Source organism: Musa acuminata, chromosome BXJ3-2, assembly GCF_036884655.1.
Source record: "Musa acuminata AAA Group cultivar baxijiao chromosome BXJ3-2, Cavendish_Baxijiao_AAA, whole genome shotgun sequence".
NCBI classification, from domain to species: domain Eukaryota; kingdom Viridiplantae; phylum Streptophyta; class Magnoliopsida; order Zingiberales; family Musaceae; genus Musa; species Musa acuminata.
The window spans coordinates 21,656,008-21,681,948 of record NC_088350.1 but is presented as its reverse complement, the minus strand read 5'-3'; the positions used below and the strand labels follow the sequence as shown (position 1 = coordinate 21,681,948).

The following is a 25,941-nucleotide window of genomic DNA, read 5'->3' as shown; positions in this document are numbered from 1 at the left end:
AATATAATTAAATATTTTTTGAATGGTTTTTATTCAAAATAACAACAGAATAAAAAAAGAAGAAGAAACTATTCATGAGAAGTGAGAACAGGAAAGGTTATATGCGCATATTGGTCCTAATTAAACAATAAAAAATGAGGATACATGTCCTTAGGCATCGGAATCAGCTCGATCAAGACAACATACCATCTCAACCATCTGCTTCGCATTATGAAACGCATTTCGCAAGATGCCGGCAGAGATCATTTTTCTATATATAACAGAATTGGATTTACACATTCTGAAACACATTTTGCAAGATGCAGGCAGAGATCATTTTTTCTATATATAACAGAATTGGATTTACAGTGTCAATGAGAATGAGGTCATTGGGGATGTAAACAAAATTGAACTTGTATACCAAATAGTGAGAGACCAAAAACCACCTTTTTGCTGTGCACCTGACCATTTCTTTACAATTACTTGGAGGTATACAAAATAATGATCTCTTCAAGGAACCAAAATATGGAGACAGCTAGCGGTCCGGACAATTCAATCTGCTAGCTTTGTTGTTCATGTATCTGAACACAAAAAAGAAAGTTAATGGAGAAATCCTCAACCAAAATCATAGTAGGAATTAAAGATTGAAATTGAAATGACTTTGGAGAAACCCAGTCTTAGATAAATTTGAAAAAGTAATTTAATTTAGAAAACAGCCAGCAGGTTATGCTTCTATATATATATTTAAGATAAATCGGTACAAAATTTTACACTAGCAATGAAATGCACTCTTGCATGACACAGCTAAGGGAACAGCAATGAGCAGCAAAAAAGATTAAAAAAAGTGAAGCATTAATTGTCTGTTCCAGATCGACAACACAGGTCGAAAAAAAGTACCCTAATAGCATATTGGACAACAATACAGAACAGAATATTTGCGACGATTGTTCAACTGATGTTAGACCTCTGTCATTAGCATGGCCAATTTGCTCCCAAGTCAATTATGTGATAAACAAATGGCCAGGAAACTCTCCATGTAAACTCCGGTCAACAATCTAAAGTTCACATGTCCAGCAAATCGGAATGACCAATGAGCCAATGGCCATGAATCAAAAACATTAATGGTCACATCGTTTTCAAGGATTACTAATTCATGGCATGGGGTCATGGGCAAGGATGACCCAGCATATGCCTTGGCCATGAATCAAAAACATTAATGGTCACATCGTTTTCAAGGATTACTAATTCATGGCATGGGGTCATGGGCAAGGATGACCCAGCATATGCCTACGGGCACAGCATTCTCTTATTCTTTCAATTAAACGATGTTTACCATAAAAGAAAATGTGGCTGGCAAAGCTAAACTATTAGCAAGGGAGTTTCCATGTAATTAGTACATTCATATCCTGTATATGAAGAACGTGTTGAATTATAAATGAAAATGAACAAGTCATAGAATCAGCCAGCAACGAAATGTGTCTTCCAGGTATCCATCATGTGGCTGGTCCTATTCAAATTCCAGACTCAAGTCATTCTAATTTTCTCAACAGTAATCAACCCTGTCCTGTTTCTGGAAGGTAAGTTCACATGCTAAGGTCATCGTGAACAAAAATGACACATGATCATGTTGGAACATAGACACATCGGTATAGAACTCGAGCTTGCACACAGAAAAAAGTGACCTATGGCTCGTAATGAATTTTGGCAAAAGAAATAGATAATGGAGGTTGTTATAGAAGCTTCAAGAATAGAAAAAAATAAGACGTGTATATGCCATTTAATATGTATATCAATTTCTGACTTCCAAAATCAGATTAGAGTGGAAGATTCACAACAGTTCTACCTGAGTTCCTATGAGGAGTATGGTGTCAAAAGATTCTGGTTCTCATCATCCCTGCCGGAGCTAAAGCAGCAGCTGCAGGCACCTAAGGTTTTGGAAGATGTAACAAAATTGGTTTGAGAAGCTTATAGTTGATGGTGATCTTGATTTTCCAAAGCATAGGTCTGAAGTTTGTGCCAGAATCTGATCAGGGCTTTGAACAGCAGCCAAGTTGCATGCATCTTTCTGGTTGTCAATTGAAAGACATGTTAATGTAAAATCTCATTTTTATTCAACGATACTCAGAAGTTAGTGATATATGAGGAGTAAGCACTATCTTCTCAATTTGTAACCCTTTAATCAAAATTCTTATGAAAGAAAAGAAAAACTCATAAGGCATGTCTAAATAAATGTCTTACCCATAAATGTCTTGCCCATGTATGATACTGACAAAAAAGATCGTTGGTTCTCAGACTAGGATAATGTCATAATCTCACCAAAGACAACGATTGGTTGAGAATTTGATGAACAGGAGCCACATGCAAACTAGCAAGTAACAACATGAATAAAATCAGAGTAGTATATTCAACACTATTTGTAGTTGATCACTGATTAATCCTTGATCTGCTTTCCTTTGATGACAAATTAAAATCAACCAAGGTCTGGAATGTCTTCAGCCTCATAAACCTTATGATTACCATATGGCACTTGTATAAGAGGATGAAAGAGGCATAGTAGATTTCTTATTTGTTATCCTTTTTCTTGCCTGCAATAAGTAGCATGTCCATTCAACTTTAACTGAGTAAACCTTGCAATGTACAAGTTACATTTTCTCCAACTACTGATCATACATTATTTTTAGCTGAAATGACTAGAATCTAGATTTGGAATTGTTGAACCTTAAATGGTTGAAATGATAAAAATTTCCATAAGAAGTGATACATATGCTTCTTGTTTATCAATTTTTAATTTCAGACTACATATTATAAAACTATTCAGTGGGGCACAATCTAGCCAAGACAAACAGACCTAAGTGACAACTACAGGCCATTGTTTAGGTCCAGTATCTGGACTTCTGGCTGAAAGTTTGTCACCGTGGGCACCATGAATTGTCAACCATGGTAGTCAATCTTCAAAGATATAACTATGAAGTATCAAGTACCAATTTTAAGACATTACATATACACTACCTAGTAGTGCCATATTATGCATAACATAAGTACAACTTTATTTGACTAGATGAATGAAATTGTTAATACCTGAACTGTTGCACCTCAGTTTCTTGACTTGACATTTAAGGTTTAATCAGAAATGCTAAAATGAGGTAAGATATATGCTAGTGCTCATTGTTATTGGCTGATCGCTGAAGTCATTGGCTAGTTTGTGGACATTTAAATAGAAAGGATGAATGTTTTTAAGAGTGATGTAAGTATTGCTAATTACCAAAGAATAAAAAAAAGAAAGCAAGAAAAATATTCTCCAAGTGCTTGGAATAATTAAGTCTAATCATTGCTGGTCGAGTTTGATCAAAATCAGACTGTCAACAAAATGAGGAAAAAATTTATTGAGACCAATCAATTCCAACTGAAACATATCAAAACTGTATGAAACCGCTGGACCAGCTGAATCTACTAAAGTCCAACAGAAACCAGCTGAAATAGTTAGGTACAACTTACTTAGATTGCTTCCACCAAAACTTAAAACCTTTATTGACACGTATGTTATGAAAGTGATTTTTTTTATTTTAGAGAGACAATACTAATTATATTATTCCTTTTAAAGCCTGAGAAAATTGTCAAGACAATGATAGTTTAATAATATATAAATTCACTAGAAATGAAGCTGATAGAATTATGAGAAAGTAATCATACATGATATTACCTCATAATAAATTACGTAACCAAATTATAATGAATTTCCAAAAGTGTCGAGTCAGAAAGAAACTAGAAAAATGATTAGCAAGTATAGTTGCATGACATATAATTCTCATGCAAGTTAAATACTAAGGATGGAGAATAGAAACTAACTAAAGGATCCAATAAAATCAGATGCATAGAAGGAGATAACAAAAACATGAGATCAAACAAAGATAACTGGGTTACTTTGATAAGCTGTTTAATAAATCATGTAGGTAGCTTTTTTTAGTTTTACTTGCATAAGATGTTCACTGTGATTAATTAGAGTATATCAATCTTAGTCCTGCTTCAATTCAGATATTTTTTATCTAAGGTTTTCATAATTCTAAACAGATTTCAACCCTACTATATTCTCATTGATAAAAAAACAAGATTAACTCCCAAGGAAAACTGGCATTAAACTTCAACATGATCATCTATGATCATACAGAAGCATAAACAAAAACATAAAATAAAAAAGGTCCTTATTTTTTTGATGTGCCGTCACTACACCTTTTTGTCAAAAATGATAGAAAGGAAGATTATGCCTAGTTAAACTTTGAGATGAAAACTGGTCTTACCAAAAAAAGATATATAAGAAATAATCAAACTGTAGCAAACTGGGAATAAATCTAATTGATTATAAGACAAGGTAATATCATTTTAAGGTAATTTAGATGTACTCAAAAGAACCTTCAGTTTATTGATGCCTCAAATTTAACCTGATCTGCTGACTCATAGATTCAATTTTAAGCCTCCTTCAAAGCTTGCGCTTAATTATTAAGAAGCAAGGCAGCAAATATAATAACTTTTTTGACTTATAAAACTGTAACCCTTATTAGAACCAAATGGACAGAAAGATCCATGTAAAAGGACACCAGTATTTGAGAGGCTTGGTTGTGTTTGTAAAGAAGTTCAAAATAAAATAGCTCTGGGACACAATCACATATTATGTGCATTTGATTCCAAAGTCCAACAGCTAGCTAGATGATTTAATAAAAGTCTGGAAAAAATATTTCTAGGCAGACTAATACTTCTGTCTAATATCTCCAAAGGAATCACTGAAACTTTTGGAAATGCTGGTTTCTTTTACTTGAAGACTCGTTTAAGAACATTCTTATTAAAGAACACCTCAATTTGTCAAGTTGCTCCGGAAGTTTCCACAAAAAGCTAACATTACTAGTCTTTTGAAATAAAACAGCGAATAGCAAAACACTGTTTGACAATCAGAGATAAGAAGTGTCATATTTGTTTTGACTTGAAATTTAAAAAAAGAAAATTGAGCTTTAAAGCAACAAAGGTTGAGTTTGCCATCATATTCTAGAAAAAAGATTAGTCCTTTTCATACCTTAATTTGGAGCGACATCATCTCTGACTGTTCCATGAGGCAATTTACTAGAAGAGGAGATCTGTGAAGATAACATGTCATTCTCCCGTGCTTCTTCTGGACTTTGAAAATCTCTGCCATGCTCTTTTGCATATGCTTCATGGAAAAGGTGGCAAAGCTCCCACCGGAGACGATGGTCTCCACGTGAGTAGTAAATTTTGGATGCAAGTGGAGCTGGGGCATCTGAAATTGTGATGGATAACACTTTGAAGCTACATAGTTGCACATGACTATGGTATGAACAAATAACACTTTGAAGCATTCTATAATAGTCGGTATTGAAATAATATGGGTTATGAGGGAAACTGCATTATCTACCCAAAAGGAAATGAGGTTTCCAATATTCAACTCAGGGATCTTATTTTTAAACTATGACAAATACCAAGACATACTGCCTATACTGGAAAAATGTGGGACAATATTCTTTGAAGAGTGAACATACCAATCAGTTCTGATGGATACTGGTCAAGAACCGAATGGTTATTAGGACATTTTCCCTTAAGAACTGAGTTGTTTCACTTGAGTAAATTGTTACTAATCCATTTAACTCTTTAAGAAAATATTTAAGTGGACTGGTTAGACTTAAGGTTCAATGCTAAACTCAAGGTGGGAAAGTAGAGAAGAAGGCATCAGACCTTCAAAATCCTGCAAAAAAAAAAAATCTAAACCGGTAAGTCCCTCTAATTCCTTCAGTGTTTCCTTCTTTCTTTCTGACAGCTTGTACCATTTGATATTGTCCATACCAGCACTAACTCTACTGGTGGACCAGCCAGTCTTAACGCACTATGGAATGCCCTTCAAATTCTTGGAAAACAGTCTATAAATAACCATGCAAGACAGATAAAATGTTTCAGTAACAAAACTGTTAATTTACAACCAACATATTTTTTTCCTGCTAGAGAAATAATACAAGACAGATCTCCATTGAAGAATCTGTTATCCTATTGTAATAACAGCCTCAACAGACTCAGTTAAGTGAACTTACCTCTTCGATGATGTTGATTATTGACTAGGCCATGTTCAACAAATTTTGTCACAGATTGATATTTACTTGAAGCATTGCCAGGTACTTCTCTTCTACTTGAAGCTTTCTTCTCTAACTCACATCCTGAAGAAAAAGAGGAAAAAAAATATTGTCATAAACATTTAGTGCATGAAAGACTTCAGAGAACAGTGACTAGCTTGTCTGCCTCAAATTTAAGTGAAACATTCTAATAGATAAATCTCTGTAGAAAATTATTTTCCAGTACAACAAATAATAAGCTGGTGAAACTAGATAGTTTTGGACTTGCTGCTAGCTATATGTCCACAAGCTGTAGTTGATAGATAAAACAAGGATAGCATTAGAAAGTAAAAATCCAAGGCCCTCCATGAAAGCCCAACTTAAGTATGTTAAGCAATAACAAAAGAGAAAAATTAACGCCCAAAAATATATCTTTTTTACTTGCACTGAGGTAGGAAAAACTTTACTCCAAAGTGGGCATATAAATTTTTTATTAGTAAAACGAGACTATGTCACTGATTTGTATTGTAGTGCCAACCAAAAATGTCCACCTGAGTCAGGCAATAGATAGCATAGAGAAAATATGACCAGCAATTTTAGTGCTTTGAACGAGGACAGTATTCAGGACCTTCATGATCTCAGTTTAATACTATAAATGGTACTAACACCAAGAAGTTCAACTATACCAAACAAATGAAGCATACATAAAGCTTAGCATGTTTGTTTAGAAATGGTATTGTATCTATGTGCATTAAAGTGCTTGCATATTTGCAACTTCAGCATAATTTTCAGTTACAGAACTATGAATAATGATTTTTGTGTTTAAATCAATTATAATGAAAAACTGAAGAGTAAAATAAAATTAAATGATTAGTGAACCTTAAGAGGGGAAAGGAGTTCTAAATAAACAGATTGTATCATGCATTTGAAAAAAAAACAATCACACACATGTTAATGGTTTTGCATGAACATGGTCATTATTCCTGATCACAGGACAATGCTCAAGAATTTTGGATTAAAAAAGGCATTATATATGTGAACTGGTCTTGTACCCTCAGATGTAATCTCAGAAGCATCAATTGCTCTGGAATGATTATCCAATGCTGCAGCAGTGACAGAAAAGAGAATTAGTGAAGATGAATTGAAAATGAATTGGCAAAGTGAACAAGAGACAGTCAATATAACAAACAGCAGAGAAACATATATGAGACAGGTTAAGATGACCTTTTCCTAGTTAAATAAGAACCAACTAGCAAGTAAAACAATAATTTTGTACTTGCTTCTATAGCACAGAAGAGTATGCAGAAAGCAGATAGAAGGCTTCACAAGAATGTAATGCAAGAATCACAGTTACAAAAAATTGGCTGCATAACTAGCTGTGTAATATATACCAATAGCTGACAACTAAATGAGATATCACAGGGTTGCATGGTAGTGCTGAACCATGGTGGCCGGAAAATTTCATGCTGACATAGTGCCAGCACCCTTACCCCCTTTAACAGCTACTGCATCCTGTTGATAATGCTCAAACATGCTCCTCGCCCTTATTTTGAACTTTTGTATTGATCAAGCTTTATTCTGAAACGTTCTCCAACCAACCTGATTCAATCAGGCTTGAGGCCCACTAAGAACATCAGAACCACTCTATTAGGTTTCCTATAAATGAATCTGAAAATATCATTTACATTCATCATTTCAAGTCATTAACACACACAGATTGATTGCATATCCAGCCATATATTTCCTACTACCCAGTTTGGTCCACTGTAAGAAAATCCTTAGAAGGATGAAAGTGCAAAGTGGAAAAACAAAGATAGCATGCATCGTTGGTTGGACAGGCCGTATGTAGTGCAAGGACAGCAAAATCCAGTAAACAATATAGAGTGTGCAAGTATCAACCCCAAAAAATATATAGAGAGAAGTGGATAATATAATTCAATTTACTCAAGTATCACTGCCAAGAAAGAAGTTATATCCACCAGATTGAAGACAAGGGAACAGAGGGTGTGAACTGCATCAAGAACCAGTGAATGACAAAAACAATTTGAAGGTCGGCATCATTGAAAGGAAGCTCTCAGCCCTCAGTTCTCTTTTTTCTTTCTTTTTCCCTCTCACTTCTTGCATTGAATGCTATTACAACAAAAGATCTGGGTTCCCACTTCTTTCCTTATAAAATGTTAAATCTTCCATTTATAACTGTTTTTACCCCTCTGATTCAACACTAGTTTCAGATTATGAATTTTTGGCTTCATTTTGTGTGCCATCAACACTCCAAGCTGTGCTAAGTGTCATTATGCTTCAGCATGTGCCATTCAAATGGTCATGTCAACAGAACTTCCAACACAGTTGTAAACTACTCCAAGGGCTGGAGAACCATTAGCATCTATAAAAAAGAATGCCAGAAACATGGTAATGATTTCTTTTCTACATTGTCTTGATCCAGTTAAATTAGTGACCTGATAGCATGTGGAAGTAATATTCTCAAAGGTTGTTAAACCCAATTTGCTCATAATAGGCCATAATATGTATTCCCTACATCAATTCTCGATTTCGGATAGGCATAATATCACATGTAACCAGTCAACTGCAGAGTTTATGCAGTATATCATTCAAATTAAAGGTGGAAAGGGGGAAGCTATAAGAATCTAGTACCAAAATACAATAAATAATTCAAAACTACAAATGTTGCTATGTTTACCAATGTTTGATGCAGAACCACCAACATGATTGGCATCCATCAATAAAGACTTCTCTTGCTCTATAATAGTCATTTGCAGATCCAGGAAAAGTTAAGACTTACAAAATTAGAAGTTTTTTCACAGATCTATTGTAAGCATAATACTGACTTCAAGTTTATAACAGTGTCTATAAGAACTTTATTTTTAATGATTTGACCCTGCAATATGTATACCAACTTGGAACAAATCGCATTAATAGGAAAATTGCCAATGCAAGTCTTATCTACAATATATCTGTTCAACTTGATTTTCTAAAAAAATTTAATAGCTATTTGCTTGAAGACAGAAGTATTTGGAGTTTCCAGACTAAGAAAGAAAGTACCAATCTGTGCTTTTATAGCATAGTGCAATTCAAAGTATAACTAGCACAGTAAGTGCATTCATGCCAGCACGTATGTACAATATTTAATACCTGTCTTGAGCCCATGTTAATGCACAATGATGGCATAAAATCCATCACTGACCAGTGGATATAGGCCACCACTTAACTTTTCTACCAATAGCACAGCCCAGTACTTGAACATACCCGAGTTTCTCCAGCATAACAAAACATCACATGATACCATGCTGCTTGATGCCAACCCATGGCCCACATGCTCATCAAGTTGTAACTAGTCATTGAGAAAGCAAGGCACATGAGAACAACATGATGGCAAGTGGCAATATGGCCACTTAAGCAAGTTTGCTTTAGTATCCTTAAATGCTTTGAATTTCTATGCCTGTAAAGCCTATTATCCCAGATTAACTTTTTTGGAAGCAATAAAACGATTTTTATTCTTTGACCAAAATGGCTAGTTTAATTAACAACTTTGAAATGGTAAGGTTTTATATACTCTCAGTTTGATTGTGACATGGATGAATATACTAAAACCTATCAAATGTACCAAGAGATAAATATCAATCTAACATCATAGTGATGCCAGTAAATAACAGTCTAAATGGCACACAGCAGTCTCATACTTGATTCCTTAGGTTGTGAGGATAATTATTCTAATTTGTTGCAAGCACATATCATTTTTACCAGACAATTTACCATTAAAAACTAAAAAGTTAGTCACAGCTACTTTACTCCATGCATTTCCTAACATATTCAAGTAACTTTTCAACCTAATATTGTTACAACTCTGTATGAACTAGCATGGTCGTTATTGTGCTAAATCACAAATTTTTGGGCTAAGGCTAGGCAACCTTCTAACGCTTCTGTCAAATGTTACTCATCCCATTCATATGCTTTGAGAAAGTCTATGAAAACCAGTAAACTTTCACCACATGAGCATCATCTAGAGCATGGTTTCACATTTCAGGTATTGGACCTGTGCTGGCTACCTGTTGGATTATAAGGGTCCAGAACATGCCGGCATACCTATATAAGATATGCCAACACATTGCTGCAAAACCTTTTTAAGATTTGTGTATGTACTATATACCATGTTAGAAAGCATGGGCTGCAGCTGCAGTTCATGGTGCCAACTCGACGACGGGTTAAATATATACGACAGTAGTGTAGCAAAAAATTAAAAAGCCAAAGGACCAACCTGTAAATGATTTTCATTTCACAATCTACATTACAGAAGGCATTGAAATAAAAACAAAAACAAAAAGAAATATGTTAAAGAAATAACAGAAAGGATACTTCCATTCGATGGTTGAATTAATTTTCTCCCCTTCCTTGGAGGCTTCTTACGGCTTGAACCACCATCTTTTTCCAGAACATCATTCATGCAGTTCGATGGTCCACAGCGTTCTGCAGAAACAGTAATGTCTACTGAGGAGTGGCACCCACAAATCAAAAAGTTGGATGCTTAAAAGATGCTACCAATCAGCCAAAACAGATTGTTATGTATATATGTATATATGTATGTATATATGTATATATATATATATGTATGTATATATGTATATATATACATACATATATATATGTATATATATATATATACATATATATATATATACATATACATATATATATATATATATACATATACATATTATATATATATACATATACATATTATATATATATACATATACATATTATATATATATATACATATACATATACATATATGGAACAAAGATGAATGTTGACCAACAGGTTTAACAGAACAGATATCAGATCCAAGATAAGATGGAATACTGACAGCCCATGAAGCAGATACTGGTTAAGACTAGGTTCTGATACTTCAGTATGTTCAGGAAACTGCCACAGTCCAAATATTCATCTTCTAGATATATAGGCATTTACAGTGTTACTTTTGCTTCTTTTTATTGAGAGAGCAAAAGTAACTAACTTGAGCAGTTCAATCATAGTTCAGTAGTTAATATCATAAATTAGAAACAGGAAAAGTAATATTGCCAGAGCATATTTTGGAAGAAAGTAGAGGCCACCTCTTAAGACTATCCCCCTCTACTCTTTGTGGACTGTCACAGAACTTGAGTATATAATATTATAAGTTAATCAGATATTGGTAAACAAGGAGAGGCAGCTCTATTTTGATAGGAAAAGTTATCTAAGGCCTTACCTTCTCTTTCAGGTCAATCCTTATCCAGTTTATTCCACTCTCCTTTCCCAAATAAGACTGCAACGTTGATCCTCCTTTCCTAGTACGTGTAAGGCGATTCATTCAAATCGGCTTCTTTCTTCACCCCTTACAACGTCAAGCCATTTCTTGTCTTTAATCATCCAAAGCTGATTGCATATGTGTGCATGCTTGAAAGTACTGGCCAGTCCCATATTCCGAAGCTGGTCAGACATTGGATCCGAAGGTTCACATCAGATTCAATCTGTTTCTGATTGCATGTGTGGATGCTTGAAAGTACTGGCCAGTCCCATATTCCGAAGCTGGTCATACATTGGCTTGTTGACTCAAGCCAAAGGTTCACATCAGATTTAATCTGATTCATAGCAATGGTACATATGTCATTTGCTCCAATTGGTATGTTTCCTTTATTTTATTAGAATCTTGTTTAATCAATTTACAAACTAAGAAGTCTGGTTTAAGGATGCATTCACAAAGAACTTAGCATGAAAGACAAATCCAGCATTTCCTCATCAAGAGAGAACCACAGCTTCACAACAACGTCAAAGAACCACACTTTTCAACGAAGTACAAAATTTAAAATTAAAATGAGTTTAAGCTGGAACTAATCCAAGAGCATAACCAATAATCAGGATCCCAGACAATTTAATATGGATGTCATTTTCAAATAAGTTAATCAATAACCAATACACCCAGCCATAGAGATTAACTAATAACTATTAATCTATAAAAAATAAGTATAAGTTGAACCTGCATGAGCTGAATACTGACTGGCTTTAATTGGCTTCTTACAAGCATTGCAACAAACCTTGGACATAAATAGTATTGTTAGGGGAGATTTAAGAGGCAAAAAGATAATATAATTGAGAAAGAAACAGTAAACAATATGTTTTAATTGTATTATTTTTGGTGAATTTGAAGTGTACATTTGAACAGATATGCTATACTATTTTAGAAAGAGAACTACTACTTTACATGATGGTCTTTACAATTAGCGATAGCCCAATATCATGCAATTGTAATTAAAAACAATTTTATAGGTGATATAAGAAAAATGGTAAAATGATAATAACTCAGAAAATGAGATAATACATTTGAAGGCCATAAGTTATGAATAAGTAAAATACATGCTATAAAGTTAACCATTATAATCAAGATAAATGAGACAAAAGGGCATAATCTTGTTGTTGATGTGACTTCATAAACATAAAATTCAGAATCAAAAGCAATATGGAGATATTTTATATAAAATCCGATGCTTAGCATGTTACTAAAGTTAACCATCAAAATCAAGATAAATAGGATGAAAGGCCATAATCCTGTGTGGCTTCAGAACCATAAAACTCAGTGGCCAAAAGGCCCAAAACAGTAAGGAGATATGATTTCTTAAATTAAATTGTCATGATTAGCATGTTCCTATGTATACCGACTCTCGTGTTACAAGTCAAAAAATACAATGATTACTGAATTCTGCACCAGTCCATGCCACCAAATGCCGAATAACAAGGAATGGTGGTAGACATAGGCAGAATAAGAATATGCATGCCAACTAGAGGTGTCTCGTACCTGCAGGAACCCACCCCTAATGGGGTGGGGATGGGGACAAGGATGAGGAAGGGTAAAACACTCCCCATCCTATCCCCACTCCATTTATGTTATTATATTATATTATATATAATATATAATATATTTATTAATAATAATATAAATAAAAATATACATATTTGAGAATTGAACCCAATACCTATAACTCCAACATTAACCATTAAACCAATCTTGTGTTTAATTTTTTAATACATTTAAAAATTTTATAAACAAAATAATAGAAAAGGTAAATAAAATATTCCATCAAAAGTTCAAGACACTAACTGAGATTCGCCATTTCACTAAAAAAACTCCTCATTAGTCATAATTTTTAGTCACAAACATTAGGACTTGTCATCAAAAGATAATTTATTGATGAGATTGCCATTAAAAATATTTTTAATGACAACAAATATTTTGTGACTAAAACATCATCACTGAATCTTTTAAATTTACAAATTGATAACAATTTTGTCACTAATGTTGTCACGAATATTTTAGGTCTTGTGATGACAACTTATAATTGTGACAAATAATATTTTCATTAATAGACTTGAATATTGTTGTCACTAAAACTACTATTAGTGACAAATCATACATTGTCATTAATGTTTATTTTAATATTTGAGCTTTTAGATTTAAATGTATATTAAATTTAAAGGGATGCACAATCTAGACCATAGACTTATGTGTGATTTGAACCATAGGATCACTTGATCCTACGATTAAGATGAGAAAGATAAACCCTAAATGCTTCACTGCTACTATTGTGAGAGGAACACGTTGCGATTCAATTTTTTGGAGAAACGATCGATCTACATTCCCTTTGACAATCGATGATTGGCAACAACTCCCCTTCATTGGTATCCCTCTCTCTTCCCTCTTCTTCGTTTCCCAGTAACCACCACACCTTCCCCTCTTCCCTTCCATCTTTTCCCTTTCCCAATAGCAGCTACCTCCACTACCACCCCCTTTCGTCAAAAGCACATCCCCCTTCTATGTATGTAGGATCTATCTTTCACAAATATGTGAGCATGGAAATTAGAAAAGTGGGATTAATAAAGAAATTTATTAATTTATAAATTTATTTGAATATATTTATATTTATTTGGTTGTGGATATAATTGGATATATTTGGTTTTGTTTATATTTTGATATATTTATATTTGAATATTGTTATGACGTGTAAACTTTATAAATATTATTGTTATTATTTGTTAATTTAGAATTGTTAATTAATTTTGACAATAATTTTTAAAATAAAATTGATTAATTAGGAGAATATGGAGAACCCGCAAATTCTCCATCCTTGCCCCCACCTCGTCTTAATGGAGAATGGGGTGAGCATGAGGGATAGGGAATGAGACGGGGATGGAGAAGCACTCCTGGCTCTTGCCCCTTCCCATTGACATCCCTAAAGGGGAGCTGTTACCAATCATCGATCATCAATTGTCAAAGGGAATGTGGGCTCGATTGCTTCTCCAAAAGATTGAATCATTGTAAGTTCCTTATACAACAATAACAGTAAAGCATTTAGGGTTTTTTATCATTCTCATCTCAGTTGTAGGATCAAGCGACCCTATGGTCTAGTTAATATATGAGTCTACAGTCCAAATCGTGCATCCCATTAAATTTAATATATATTTAAACCAAAAAACTTAAATATTATAAAATAAACATTAGTGACACTGTATAATTTGTCACTAATAGTAATTTTAGTGACAACAATATTAATGTCTATCAATGAAAATATTATTTGTTATAATTATAAATTATCATCATAAGACCCAAAATATTCATGATAACATTAGTGTCAAAATTATCACTAATTTATAAATATAAAAAATTCAATGATGATGTTTTAATCATAAAATATTTATTATTATTAAAAATATTTTTAGTGATAATCTCATCAATAAATCATTTTTTGATAACAAGTCTTAATATTTGTGGCTAAAAACTTGTGACTAATGAGGAGTTTTTCTTTATGGTGAAGAGGCAAATCTGAATTAGGGTTTTGAACTTTTGATGAAATATTTTATTTATTTTTCTATTATTTTATTTATAAAATTTTTAAATATATAAAAAAAATTAAACATAAGATTGGTTTAATGGTTAATGTTGAAATATTAAAGTCATAGATATTGGGTTCAATTCTTAAATATGTATATTTTTATTTATATTATTATTAATGAATATATATTATATACTATATAATAACATAAATAGGACAAGAACAGATAGAGAATGCATCTCATAACAACATAGATAATAGAAAATGCCCCTCAGCCCCACCCCCATCCGTATTTATTCCCCATATCCCCATAGGTGCCTATACCCACGAGTATAATTGACATCTCTACTCCCCTTCGACGGTAGTATCTCTCTCTCTCTCTCTGTCTCTCTCTCTCTCCCCTCTTCTCCCTTTCCCAGTAACTGTCACACCTTCCCCTCTTCCTTACCATCTTCCCCTTTTTCCAACAACAACTACCTCCGCTACCACCCCCTTTTGTCGGAAGCACATCCTCCCTCTAATTTATGTGGGATCCATTACATGAGCATGAAAATTAGAAAAGCAAGATTATTTGAGAAAATTATTAATTTATAAATTTATTTGGATATATTTGTATTTATTTGGTTGTAGTTATATTTGGATATATTTGGTTATATTTATATTTAGATATATTTGTATTTGAATATTATTATTATGTGTAAACTTTATAATATAATTATTATTATTATTTATAAATTTGATATTGTTAATTAGTTTTTATAATAGTTTTATTTTTTAAAAAATAAAATATATTAATTAAGAGAATATGAAGAACTCGTAGATTCCCCGCCCTCGCCCTGTCTAAATAGGGAATGAAGTGGGGATGGGAGATGGGGGATGAGACGGGGATAGGGGAAGCACTCCCCGCCCAAGCCCATCTTGTTAACATCCTTAATGTCAATTTGCTCAGGATTTTATAATCATTCGTTGTTTCAATAAGATGAGTTACAACCAAGGTTCGTTGTACCGTACCGTACCGGCGTTTCAACCCGGGCTCGGTACGGTACAGTGCCGGTGTACCGAGTGGTACATCAGGGTGTACCGAATAATTTTTTATTTTTTTCATACTGTAGCAGTGCTACGATATAGTACTGTAGCACTGTAGTGGTACCAGACGGTCTGCGTACCGGTAACCTATCGGACCGGTATGTACCGCCCGGTACGGGCGGTATGCTTCGGTACGACAGACCTTGGTTACAACCATACATTTTTGACGGATTTGGTGGTCTTGATAGAAAAATTCTATGAAATCATTGAAATAAAGAAATAAATAAACCAAAAGAAAAGCTAGAAAGAATTTTGGCAATATTTTTGAAACATTTTTACTCATAAATACATATATTTGTGGTTTATCATCATTTTAGATATTTCAAAAACAATTTTTAGTGATGAAAACTTTGGTTTTATAAACCTTATTTATTAGTTTCAAGTAAACGCCATCAAATTAGATAATCTCGTATCAGCAATAAAGTGTTGCAATTAAAGTTAGGCTATAATTGTCACAAAATACTAGAGCTATTGACAAATCAGTAAATTTCCACCCTAAGAAAATCTCTTTTTAATAGATTTTTCAATTTTGGTAGGAAATTCAATCAAGTATGTGATAGTCTTGCTAATAAGTAGACTGCATCAAGATCCAACAAACACTTATCAAATTGATATGAGTAGGTAGATTTATAATGTCGCAGTTTTGTACTTAACCAGCATAGCAGCATGCCACAACATTAAACATGATGTAACTAAATCTTTCTTGGGATATCAATTCATAAGCTTCTTGCATCTATTATGACTAAAAAGTTGTTTAAGAATTTGTTTTCCTTTCTCAGTTTTCAGAACAAGCAGGGGAAAAGAACAAGAAAATAGAAACATGGTAGGTGTTTCATTTTCAAGAATAGTTTCCATCCATTGATCCTCACCCGAATCCTCTCAGCCATGCCAACACTCATCGTAATCAGCACCTCACCCCCCCCCCCTTCTTCTCTTTCATAATTGTCAGTACATTATCACCTTCTCTCCTCTTTCCATCATACCATCCATACCAATTCTCATCCTGGTGTCTCCTGCTCTCCTCCATCTAAAAGTAGGTCATGGCATAGATGATCACAAACAACTAGCATCCAAGCTCATAGCTAAGATGCAGGTGGTGCAGTTCAGGACATGGTTAGTTGGAAAGGACTGGTTGGTGGATACGGGGGTCAGGCAAAGATGGCGATGGCCTATGGCAATCATTGTGATGCAGATGCAGCGGTCCATTGGTTTTCACTGATGAGTCCATTAAGTAAATTGGACAAGAGAACAACAAGAACTTAAGAAATAAAAGAATATTAAACAAGTACCATTGGTCTCTATCTCAATTTTATGAGCTAAACGAAGATATGATCTCAGGTAACAGTTTTAGAGGACTACTGAAGACTCAAAATGGCCAAATCTTCTGTGAGAAACTATCTTGATCAATACATGAACATTACAAGGAAGACTCGAAGTTAGCAGCCATTTCTATGACTCGAATCACCCATGTCATAAAAGAGCAATTTCACCATGATGCCAAAACTCCTAAAACACTTCTTAAGATATCAGAAGTTAACAATACATGAGTTCTGAACCAAAGCAGAAAAATGCTGCCAATAAACAGATTACTGCAAGAAGAAAATCTCAGATGCAACTGAAAACAAAAATGCATTGAACTTTGAAATATATGCTGAATTATACAACTTAAACTGTATTATAAGAGTAAGCTGCTATGAAATGCTTATTCAAGACATTCATCAAGCTCCGTATAGTATGCACCAGAAAACAAAGAAATTACCAGGTGAAGGGGATCTGTCAATGGTCTACAATCAAATACATGCATATCTGCACAAGTGACGAGAAAAAAAGTAATTTAATTGATTTTTTTAATAACAAACAAATGGCAAAGAAACTTCAACTTTAACTAGCAGCAAGTCTAATAAGGAAAAGATTATTAGAAAAATGCCAATCCAAGTAACCTCTTGAACTATTATATATATTGGAGATAAGAATCCTTATGCAAAATTCTATGTCAACTTGTGGATCATACACTAAACTATTAGAAAAAGACTCGTTGGATTCAGCAATGGGATGGATCGCAGGATGGGGGGCTAGCAGCCAGCCATATCCAGTGTGTGATGTTGGTGAAGAGAAACAAGGAGAAACAAAAGTCATTCTGAAACTGGAGCTACTCATGATTTTTATCTTGCTTCGAGGCTAGCTAACATCAATCTGGACTCAGTCTAGATAAGTTTCACACTGGAATGAATTGAAATCAAATAAGAAGGGAGACCAGGTTAGCACGACGCAAAACTTGGCAGTCTGCTTCCTTCTCCCTGATTAGACAGGCATATACCAGCCAAAAGAAGTGGTACACCACAAGGTGGCAATTCTTGCTCTCACTATACCATGATAGCAAACATGCAATTATGCATCAAGTATGATTTCACACTCGTAACTATTTGGATCAAGGTTTATTAACCGGGCCTGTACTGGTTGGTATAGGCTGGTGAATACCAGTCTAATCGTGAAATGTTATGTAGAGTTGTAGACCATTATGTTTTTGCCCAGTTTGTGTTCATCCCAGGCTTCTCTTCTGGTATAAATCTTACCATATGTGCCACCTGATTCTAATTGTCGGAACCAGGTGTACCAGCAAAAAGGCCTACTGCCTGATACCTTATGAATTTTATTTTAATTTTTGAAACCCATCTTTTTTTCGTTTTTATTTCATTATCTCCTCTCAGCATTCTATCTCTCTCTCTTTCTCTGTCTCCTGTGCTTTTTCTCTCTCCCTTTCTCTGCCTCTTTCTCCTCCTCCATCCCAGCATGTCACTGCTGGCTCCTCCTCCTTGTAAAACCACCACCTCCTCCCACACAGTGATTTAAAAAGCGCTAGGCGCCAAAAAACGCCAAGGTCCAAAAACACCCGAGGCGCTAGGCGCTCGCCCGAGCGAAACGAGGCGCTAAAATATAAAAATATATAATATAATTAATAAATATAATTATTTAAAATTTTAAATAAAAACATGCTATTTTAAATAAAAATTCTAGTAGCGAGCAGAGGGAAGGCTCGCGGGAGGGCTCGCGGGAGGCGCGAGCAAGGAGTCGCGAGCAGAGGGAAGGCTCGCGGGAGGGCTCGCGTGAGGCGCGAGCAGCGGGAGGGCTCGCGGGAGGCACGAGCAGCTGGGAGGGCTCGCGGGAGGCGCGAGCAGCGGGAGGGCTCGCGGGAGTCGCAAGCAGCGGGAGGCGCGAGCAGCTGGAGGGCTCGCGGGAGGCGCGAGCAGCGGCAGCGGGAGCAAGAGCGACGAGCAGCGAGATCGGGAGCGGCAACGGCAGCAGGTTAGGGTTGGGTAAGGGTTATATCGGTTTAGTTGGTTTGATTGAACCAACTAACAACCGAACCAGGACCGAACCAGACCTAAAATCCTGGTTCAGTCACTTGGTTTACCTAGGCGCTCGCCCGAAGCGCCCAACGCCTGGGCTCGGGCGAGCGCCCATGCGGCGCCTGTTTGAAGCGCACCGCCTGGGACATTAGCAAGGCGCTCGGGCCTCGCCTCGCCTCGCCCGAGCGCCTCTTTCAATCACTGATCCCACATCTCCTATCAGCATGCCTCTTCCTCTGCCTCCACCTCTATGTTCTCCTCCTCCTCCTCCTCCATCTCCACTTCTGCCTCCACCTCCCCTCATCCTACTCCTCCTTCCCCATCTTCTCTTCCTCTTTCTCTTTGGACTGAAGGGTATTAATCCATATCAAGTGACAGCACGTCAATCCATAATGGTGTCGTATTGGTCAGCCATTGACCAAAGTCAGTACCAGACTGAGATTTTATAACTCTAATGGCACAATGCATCATCCATCCAGCTTCTTATAAATAAAAGTAAGTTGATGATGATACAGCCAAATCTTCTGATACTACAGCAGTTCAAAACATGGCAACTGCATTCAATTTCATCCTTACTAGACTTCACAAGTAAACATCCAAATCAACAGCACTCAGCACCACTGTGATATAAATGTGACGTGATGATAAATGCACAAAGATCAGCCAATGTAAAAGCATAAAAGAAAGATACTGAATTAAATTCCAGTATAAAAACATAATGTAACTTTATTGTAGAAAGTAAGAAAAACAACCTTCTTCTTCAAGTAAGTTTGCCTCATCCGCATCATGAAATTCATTGTCTATGGATTGAGTAGCAATTTTCTCATTGATTGCCTCTTCTGCAAAACAAGAAGAAATATTATCTATAATAGTACAATACAGCTGTTCTGAGATAATTCATTTGATAAAAAAACCATAACTAGGAATATCTAAATTAGTTCTTAGTTTTTGTAGAGTCATAGAAGAGCTAGATCAATAGACTTAAACACGAGTCATCACAGTGAAATCAAAAGCAAACAACAGAAAGACATATTGGAAACTGTTAAACAAAAAAGATGGTCTGTTTTAGGTGTTGCTCCACATAAACAATTAATATAAATGTATCTATATGCATACCTTACATCTACCTAGTTCAACTAACATGGCATTGGTATTCAGATACTACTACCTCTAGCAAGCAGATATCAAAAATCAACAAGGATATGAACACATTCAATATGGGAAACAATTGCTCTACACTAGGACATGGACACAAATTGGATATAAATCAGTACCATCGTTACTATGGATGGAAATAGGTATGGTAAGGACATTGAATATCTATACTAAACGAATTTAAATTATTATGATACCATTAGACCTGATAGTATAACTGACTCATTAATCTAATAGCCCTGAACCTCTAGCTCAAAATGTTTAAGTTCAAACTAATAGTAGTAGACTCATCTAACCATATAAACCAACTCAAATCTCCTACTTCGTATAAGACTAAAATAGGGTGTCAGAATTTTCCCCCTAGGATGACTTCTTCATCAAAAGCCAGCTCATAGCCTAGAATCAAGCTCTAATAAGGTGCATGGGTTTCAGTCCAGTGATGACTTCATGTTAAGAGGTGTCCTTGGTCTCTTTCTACTAAATCACTCATCATGTTTAATACTAAACCCACACTAACACCACTTGTTACAATCCAATCTGATAGGATAAATGATCCATTAATTTAATAGGTCTGAACCAGCAGCCCAAAATGCTTACATTGAAGTCAATAATAGACATATTAACATTACTAAACTGGGATGTCATAAATATTCCAGTAAACCTCCATATGTTCTCTACCTAAATGAATGGATGCTTAGTCAATACATCATGTTACAATGTCAGTGTGATTTCAACAATTTTACCAAGTACAAAGGAAATAACCCAAACATGCCAACAAGCTTTTTTTTTAGACATAAAGGCCCGAAAAGAAAAGTGGTTAGCAGAAATGAAAAGTGAACACCTCAAATACCAAAAAAAGAGTCTACAAATTATCTTATTTAGCCAAGTTCTGCCATGTTTAAGTATCTGCTATTAGTGAAATTTGGCTCCATTAAGACTCAAACCATGTTCAGAGCAATGATTTCAATAGGCGCTTGGGCAAGATGAGGTGAGGCCCGAGCGCCTCGCTTCATTTCCAGGCAACGCGCTTCAAAGAGGCGCTACCTGGGCACTCGCCCGAGCCCAAGCGTCGGGCGCTTCGGGCGAGCGCTCGGGTTAAACCAGGCGACCGAACCAGTGTTTTAGGTCTGGTTCGGTCTCCGGTGCTTTAGTTGGTTCAATCGAACCAACTAAAGCACCGATATCAGCCTTCCTATCGTGACTTCCTAACCCTAACCCTGCTCATCGCTACCGCTTCTCGCTGCTACCGTTGCCACTGTCACCGCTCCTGCTGCCGCTGCTCACTTCTATTACTACCGCTACCACTATCGCCGCTCCCGCTCCCGTTGCTCTTTGCTACCTCTGCCACTATCGTCACTCGCAGCTCCCGCTGCCACTGCTTGTTGCTACCGCTGCTTATTGCTATCGTTGCCACTATCGTCACTCGCCTCTCCCGCTCCCACTGCTCGCTGCTACCACTACCACTGCCACTGTCGTCGCTCACCGCTCCCGCTTCCGCTGTCGTTGCTCTCAGTCAGCAGCCTTGATCTTCCTCTTACTCACACTCTTCTCACTTCGTATACTGTTAACAGTATATTAACAGTATACTACTAACTGTATACTAGTAACAATATTTTTATTTATTAGATTAATAATATATTATTTTAATTTTAATATTGTTAATTTTTATTTATTTAAATTTTTGTTATTGTTTTGAATTTTGAGACTTTTTGTTAATGGGATATTGTAATTTTACAAGATTTTCTTAATTTAATATCATATTTTTATTTAAATAATTATATTTATTAATTATATTATATATTTTTATATTTTAGCGCCTTGATTCGCTCGAGTGAGCGCCTAGCGCCTCGAGCGTTTTTGGACCTTGGCGCCTTTTGGCACCTAGCGCTTTTTAAATCACTGGTTCAGAGTCTTCAGACCTCTATATCATATCCATTTTTAAGCCTATGTAGAGGACAAATTTATTAGACAAGGTGTAGATAACTGAGAACATATGAAAAAAATGATGGCAAACATGAACAGCTATTCATAAACAAGAAACTATGACAAAGAGGGAAAGGCCTAAGATTTTGCATAGTGGCAATTTATAGAAAAAATTTAGAACTTGCAGAACAGCAGGTATCTGCTGATAATGGTAATAACTTCTATAACAACTAAAGCTAACCTGGTTATTGCTACCAAGGCTTCATTTGAGGCAGTGATCACAGTTATATCGTTTTTGCTCTTCAAGATTAGTGAAAAAAAAAGTGATAGGCAAGCACCACAGACACCAATAAAATCACTACTTTCCAAGTCAAACAAAACTGTCAAACATGAATTGAGAGAAACAATTATACCTAGTACTACTTTAACCTTCTTTACCGTCATCCATATAAAATCCGTTGTATTTACCCATTTCCTTCCTAACAATACAAACATTTGAAATTTCCACCGTTTCCAAGCTGAAACCATACCAGAAGTGAAATCATCCTGATTGTGGCCAATTAACCAGCATGGCCATTTCAAAAGAAATCAAATCAGACAGTTGTCAGCTATTATGTAGTTTTGGTCAATTCAATTTTAAACCACTATAAACAAATGGAAGTCCAATCATTCACTTGAGTTGAGAAGAATCCGTGCACGTCTATCTCATCCTAAATTCATCAAAGGCTATCAGTACTCCACAACCTACTTCAGCCTCTATTTCAATAAAAGATAACAGAAACAACAGAACAAACAAAATCACTTACTTCTAGCCAGAAAACACTTGAATAAATATAAAGAAAATATTTTCTCTAATATTAAGGTAACTTCTGAGACCAAAAATCAAGTTTCTTTCTTCTTTTAATAGATCCAGCTACGGGTTTAGGATTCCATGAAAACAATTAATTATTTCACAAACATTGTCATACACAAAAGAAAACTTTCAATGGATATTCAAAATTAACATTCAAATTTATTTCTCCATTTTGTAAGGAATATTACAGTATGTCAATGATCACATTAATTTTCAATATCAAGTTGCTAGTATTTGTCCTAGATATACAGAAAATATTTTCTTCAATGTCAAGGAAAACTTCTGAAACCAAAAATCAAGTTTCTCCCTTCTTTTATTAGATCCAGATATGGGTTCAAGATTCCATGAAAACAGTTAAAGATCTCTGGATTATTTGATACACAAAATAAATTTCTGGATGGATATTACAAAATTAACATTTCAGATATATTTATCTTTTTTATAAGAAAATTAGAGCATGTCAATAATCACATAAATCTTCATACTGAAATTATTAGGATTGTTGATTTGGCAATGGCAAACTATGTTGATATTCTTATCAAGTTGCTAATATTTGTCTTAGATATGATCGTTATTATTATTAAATTTTAAATAAAATTCAGATTGTTGTTGTAATTCTTTTGCTAATAAAGTGTAAATTTAGCAAGAACAAAACAACCAACCAAGTTCGCTAGTCATGTGTTCGCAAGATCATGTACTTTCGCACAATGAATAACCTGAAAAGGCTCATGTCCAAGAACTTCAGAATCACCTCGTGTAATTTCTTGAAAACTTCCAACCTTAAGCAGCCTCACCATTGCTGCCATTCTCCCACGTCCAAGCATGCATACCATGGGGACAAGCAACCTATACTATGGAAATTTAAGTTAAATTACAATCACGGAAAAGGTCAAAATATTATCAAACTATTACTTGCAATAAATGAAACACAACTTGACATAATGAATGATTTCCTTGAACAATTCCATTTCTTACTAAGGCACAAGCCTGAGGCCATCTAACTTCTTAGTTTGCTATCGGAACCTTGTATTGAAAATTACTAACCATCATTCATGTGAAAGAGCAAAAGAATATATGCACAATTATAAAGAGAACAAATAAATAGCTTTAACATGCAATTGAAAGGCAGTGAAGCATAAAGGAAAAATTAATTCTGTACTTGCTTTAAACTTTAAAATTTAAATAGCTTCACATAATTTCATGATTAGTTTCTTAATTGGTCTCTTCAAATTTTCATTTTTCTGGGCTTTCTAGTTCCCTCTAATTAATAAATCTGTGTGGAAACAGTCAAACCTTTTAAACGTTGCAAACCCTGATCATGAAATACATAATTACCTGTGTAATACAGCTATACAACCATTCATTTCTTCTGTTATCAACCCCTGATATTTCTCTAACGAGATCACAATGTCAGGACAGTTTATTATCAGCTCTTATGACATTCATATACTTCCATGATAAACTTATGCCAAAAAAAGAAACAAATCTGTTGCAACACAAATAGGTATACATAAAATGTGTTGCTTCGGATAACTTGTTTATCTTTATCTAAACATATTATGTTTTTACAGATATAACAGCAACAACCACAGTAATGGCTAACTGGAGATGATGTGCTTGCTCCTGCTTTACAAAAGAACAATAGTTTTAAGCATGCAGATTTAATGCATAGGATACATATTGATCCAAGAGAAAAAGAACGTTCCCACCAAAGGTAAAAAAATATTACACCACATATATGACTAATCAAGACCATGAATATTGTTAAATAGTGGTCACTATATTGTGGATAATGAGATTCATAGTCACTAGAAAAAAACACTTGTCAGAACCAATATCACTCGCCCACCCACGATTAACACAAAGATGCACTTAAGGGAAACGATTGTTACATGCAAACAATGTGTCCAAGGCAAAATTGCAAGAAAATGTCAGCAACTCAAAAATAGGACACCTACCACTAGTTTACAGTTGTTATACACGTCTGCTACTCGGATTGCATGTTTCCTTCCAGAAAGCATTATGGTTTGTGTCGGTTAAATTTCCGCATTCCTAACGCCAAGCCTAATCTCACTAACCGAACACGATATCTGAGACTTCAACGATTAAATGTTCGAAATCGCATTCAAATTACCTCAAATTAGTTTCTCTCACTCCCAGAGTTCATCGGATCTCGCATTTAATTTGGTTGGAAGGAAACTAGACACACTATGCTTCTTTCAGGAATCCAACACGCAGATCACGAAAAAGAGGAAACCTTGAGATTGACCGGCGCTGAATCGGGAAACGAGAGATCAGGCGGGGAAGGGAAGGGGAATCGAAGTGCGGAACCGGCGGCGATTCGACTAGGACCCCGGGATTCGACCTTTCCTAGGTTCCTTAGAGGGAACAAGAGAAGGAACGATTCGGCGACCGCAGGTTCTCGGCTCCTCGGCCTCACGTGCCGCCCCTCGCTCGCGGCTTCGTCGCCTTCCTCGCGAGCGCTTCGCGGGGCTCCTATCCAGTCTCAGCCGCGCTTCATTGATCTGGGGCTTCGATCGGGCCCTCGCTCGAAGAGAGAGAGAGAGGAGACGTTGGGGACGTCGGATTGAGATGTTCAGCCCCTCCTCTCTTCG

The 25,941-nt window shown here is 35.5% G+C and overlaps 1 protein-coding gene across 9 annotated transcripts; it reads right to left on the bottom strand.

Annotated features, from left to right (window-relative positions):
• Window positions 1-300: 300 nt before the first annotated feature.
• On the bottom strand, window positions 301-25,941 carry LOC103969240 (uncharacterized). Of its 9 annotated transcripts, none has more exons than XM_018822634.2 (12): window positions 25,461-25,941; window positions 24,078-24,177; window positions 20,148-20,234; window positions 17,808-17,854; window positions 12,115-12,172; window positions 10,455-10,565; window positions 8,782-8,862; window positions 7,136-7,186; window positions 6,066-6,188; window positions 5,042-5,263; window positions 1,823-2,044; window positions 301-560 (listed from the first exon to the last, which is right to left on the bottom strand). In XM_018822634.2, exons 2-10 carry the CDS (start codon window positions 24,157-24,159, stop codon window positions 5,043-5,045), a joined length of 861 nt encoding a protein of 286 aa, XP_018678179.2. In that variant the 5' UTR covers window positions 24,160-24,177; window positions 25,461-25,941; the 3' UTR covers window positions 301-560; window positions 1,823-2,044; window position 5,042. The 9 variants fall into 9 exon arrangements, with proteins under 9 accessions (XP_018678179.2, XP_018678178.2, XP_018678180.2 ...); XM_018822633.2 differs by having other exon boundaries at window positions 24,078-24,172; XM_018822635.2 differs by having other exon boundaries at window positions 25,584-25,941.

What these genes read in the sequence shown, in the direction of transcription:
- LOC103969240 (XM_018822634.2), bottom strand. Translation starts at nt 24,159, where the DNA reads ATGGTATGCATGCTTGGACGTGGGAGAATGGCAGCAATGGTGAGGCTG. An exon ending in TCAGTATTCAGCTCATGCAG is followed by an intron (nt 10,566 to 12,114) that starts GTTCAACTTATA and finishes CTGTTTCTGCAG; the next exon opens with AACGCTGTGGACCATCGAAC. An exon ending in TGGTTCTGCATCAAACATTG is followed by an intron (nt 7,187 to 8,781) that starts GTAAACATAGCA and finishes TCACTGCTGCAG; the next exon opens with CATTGGATAATCATTCCAGA.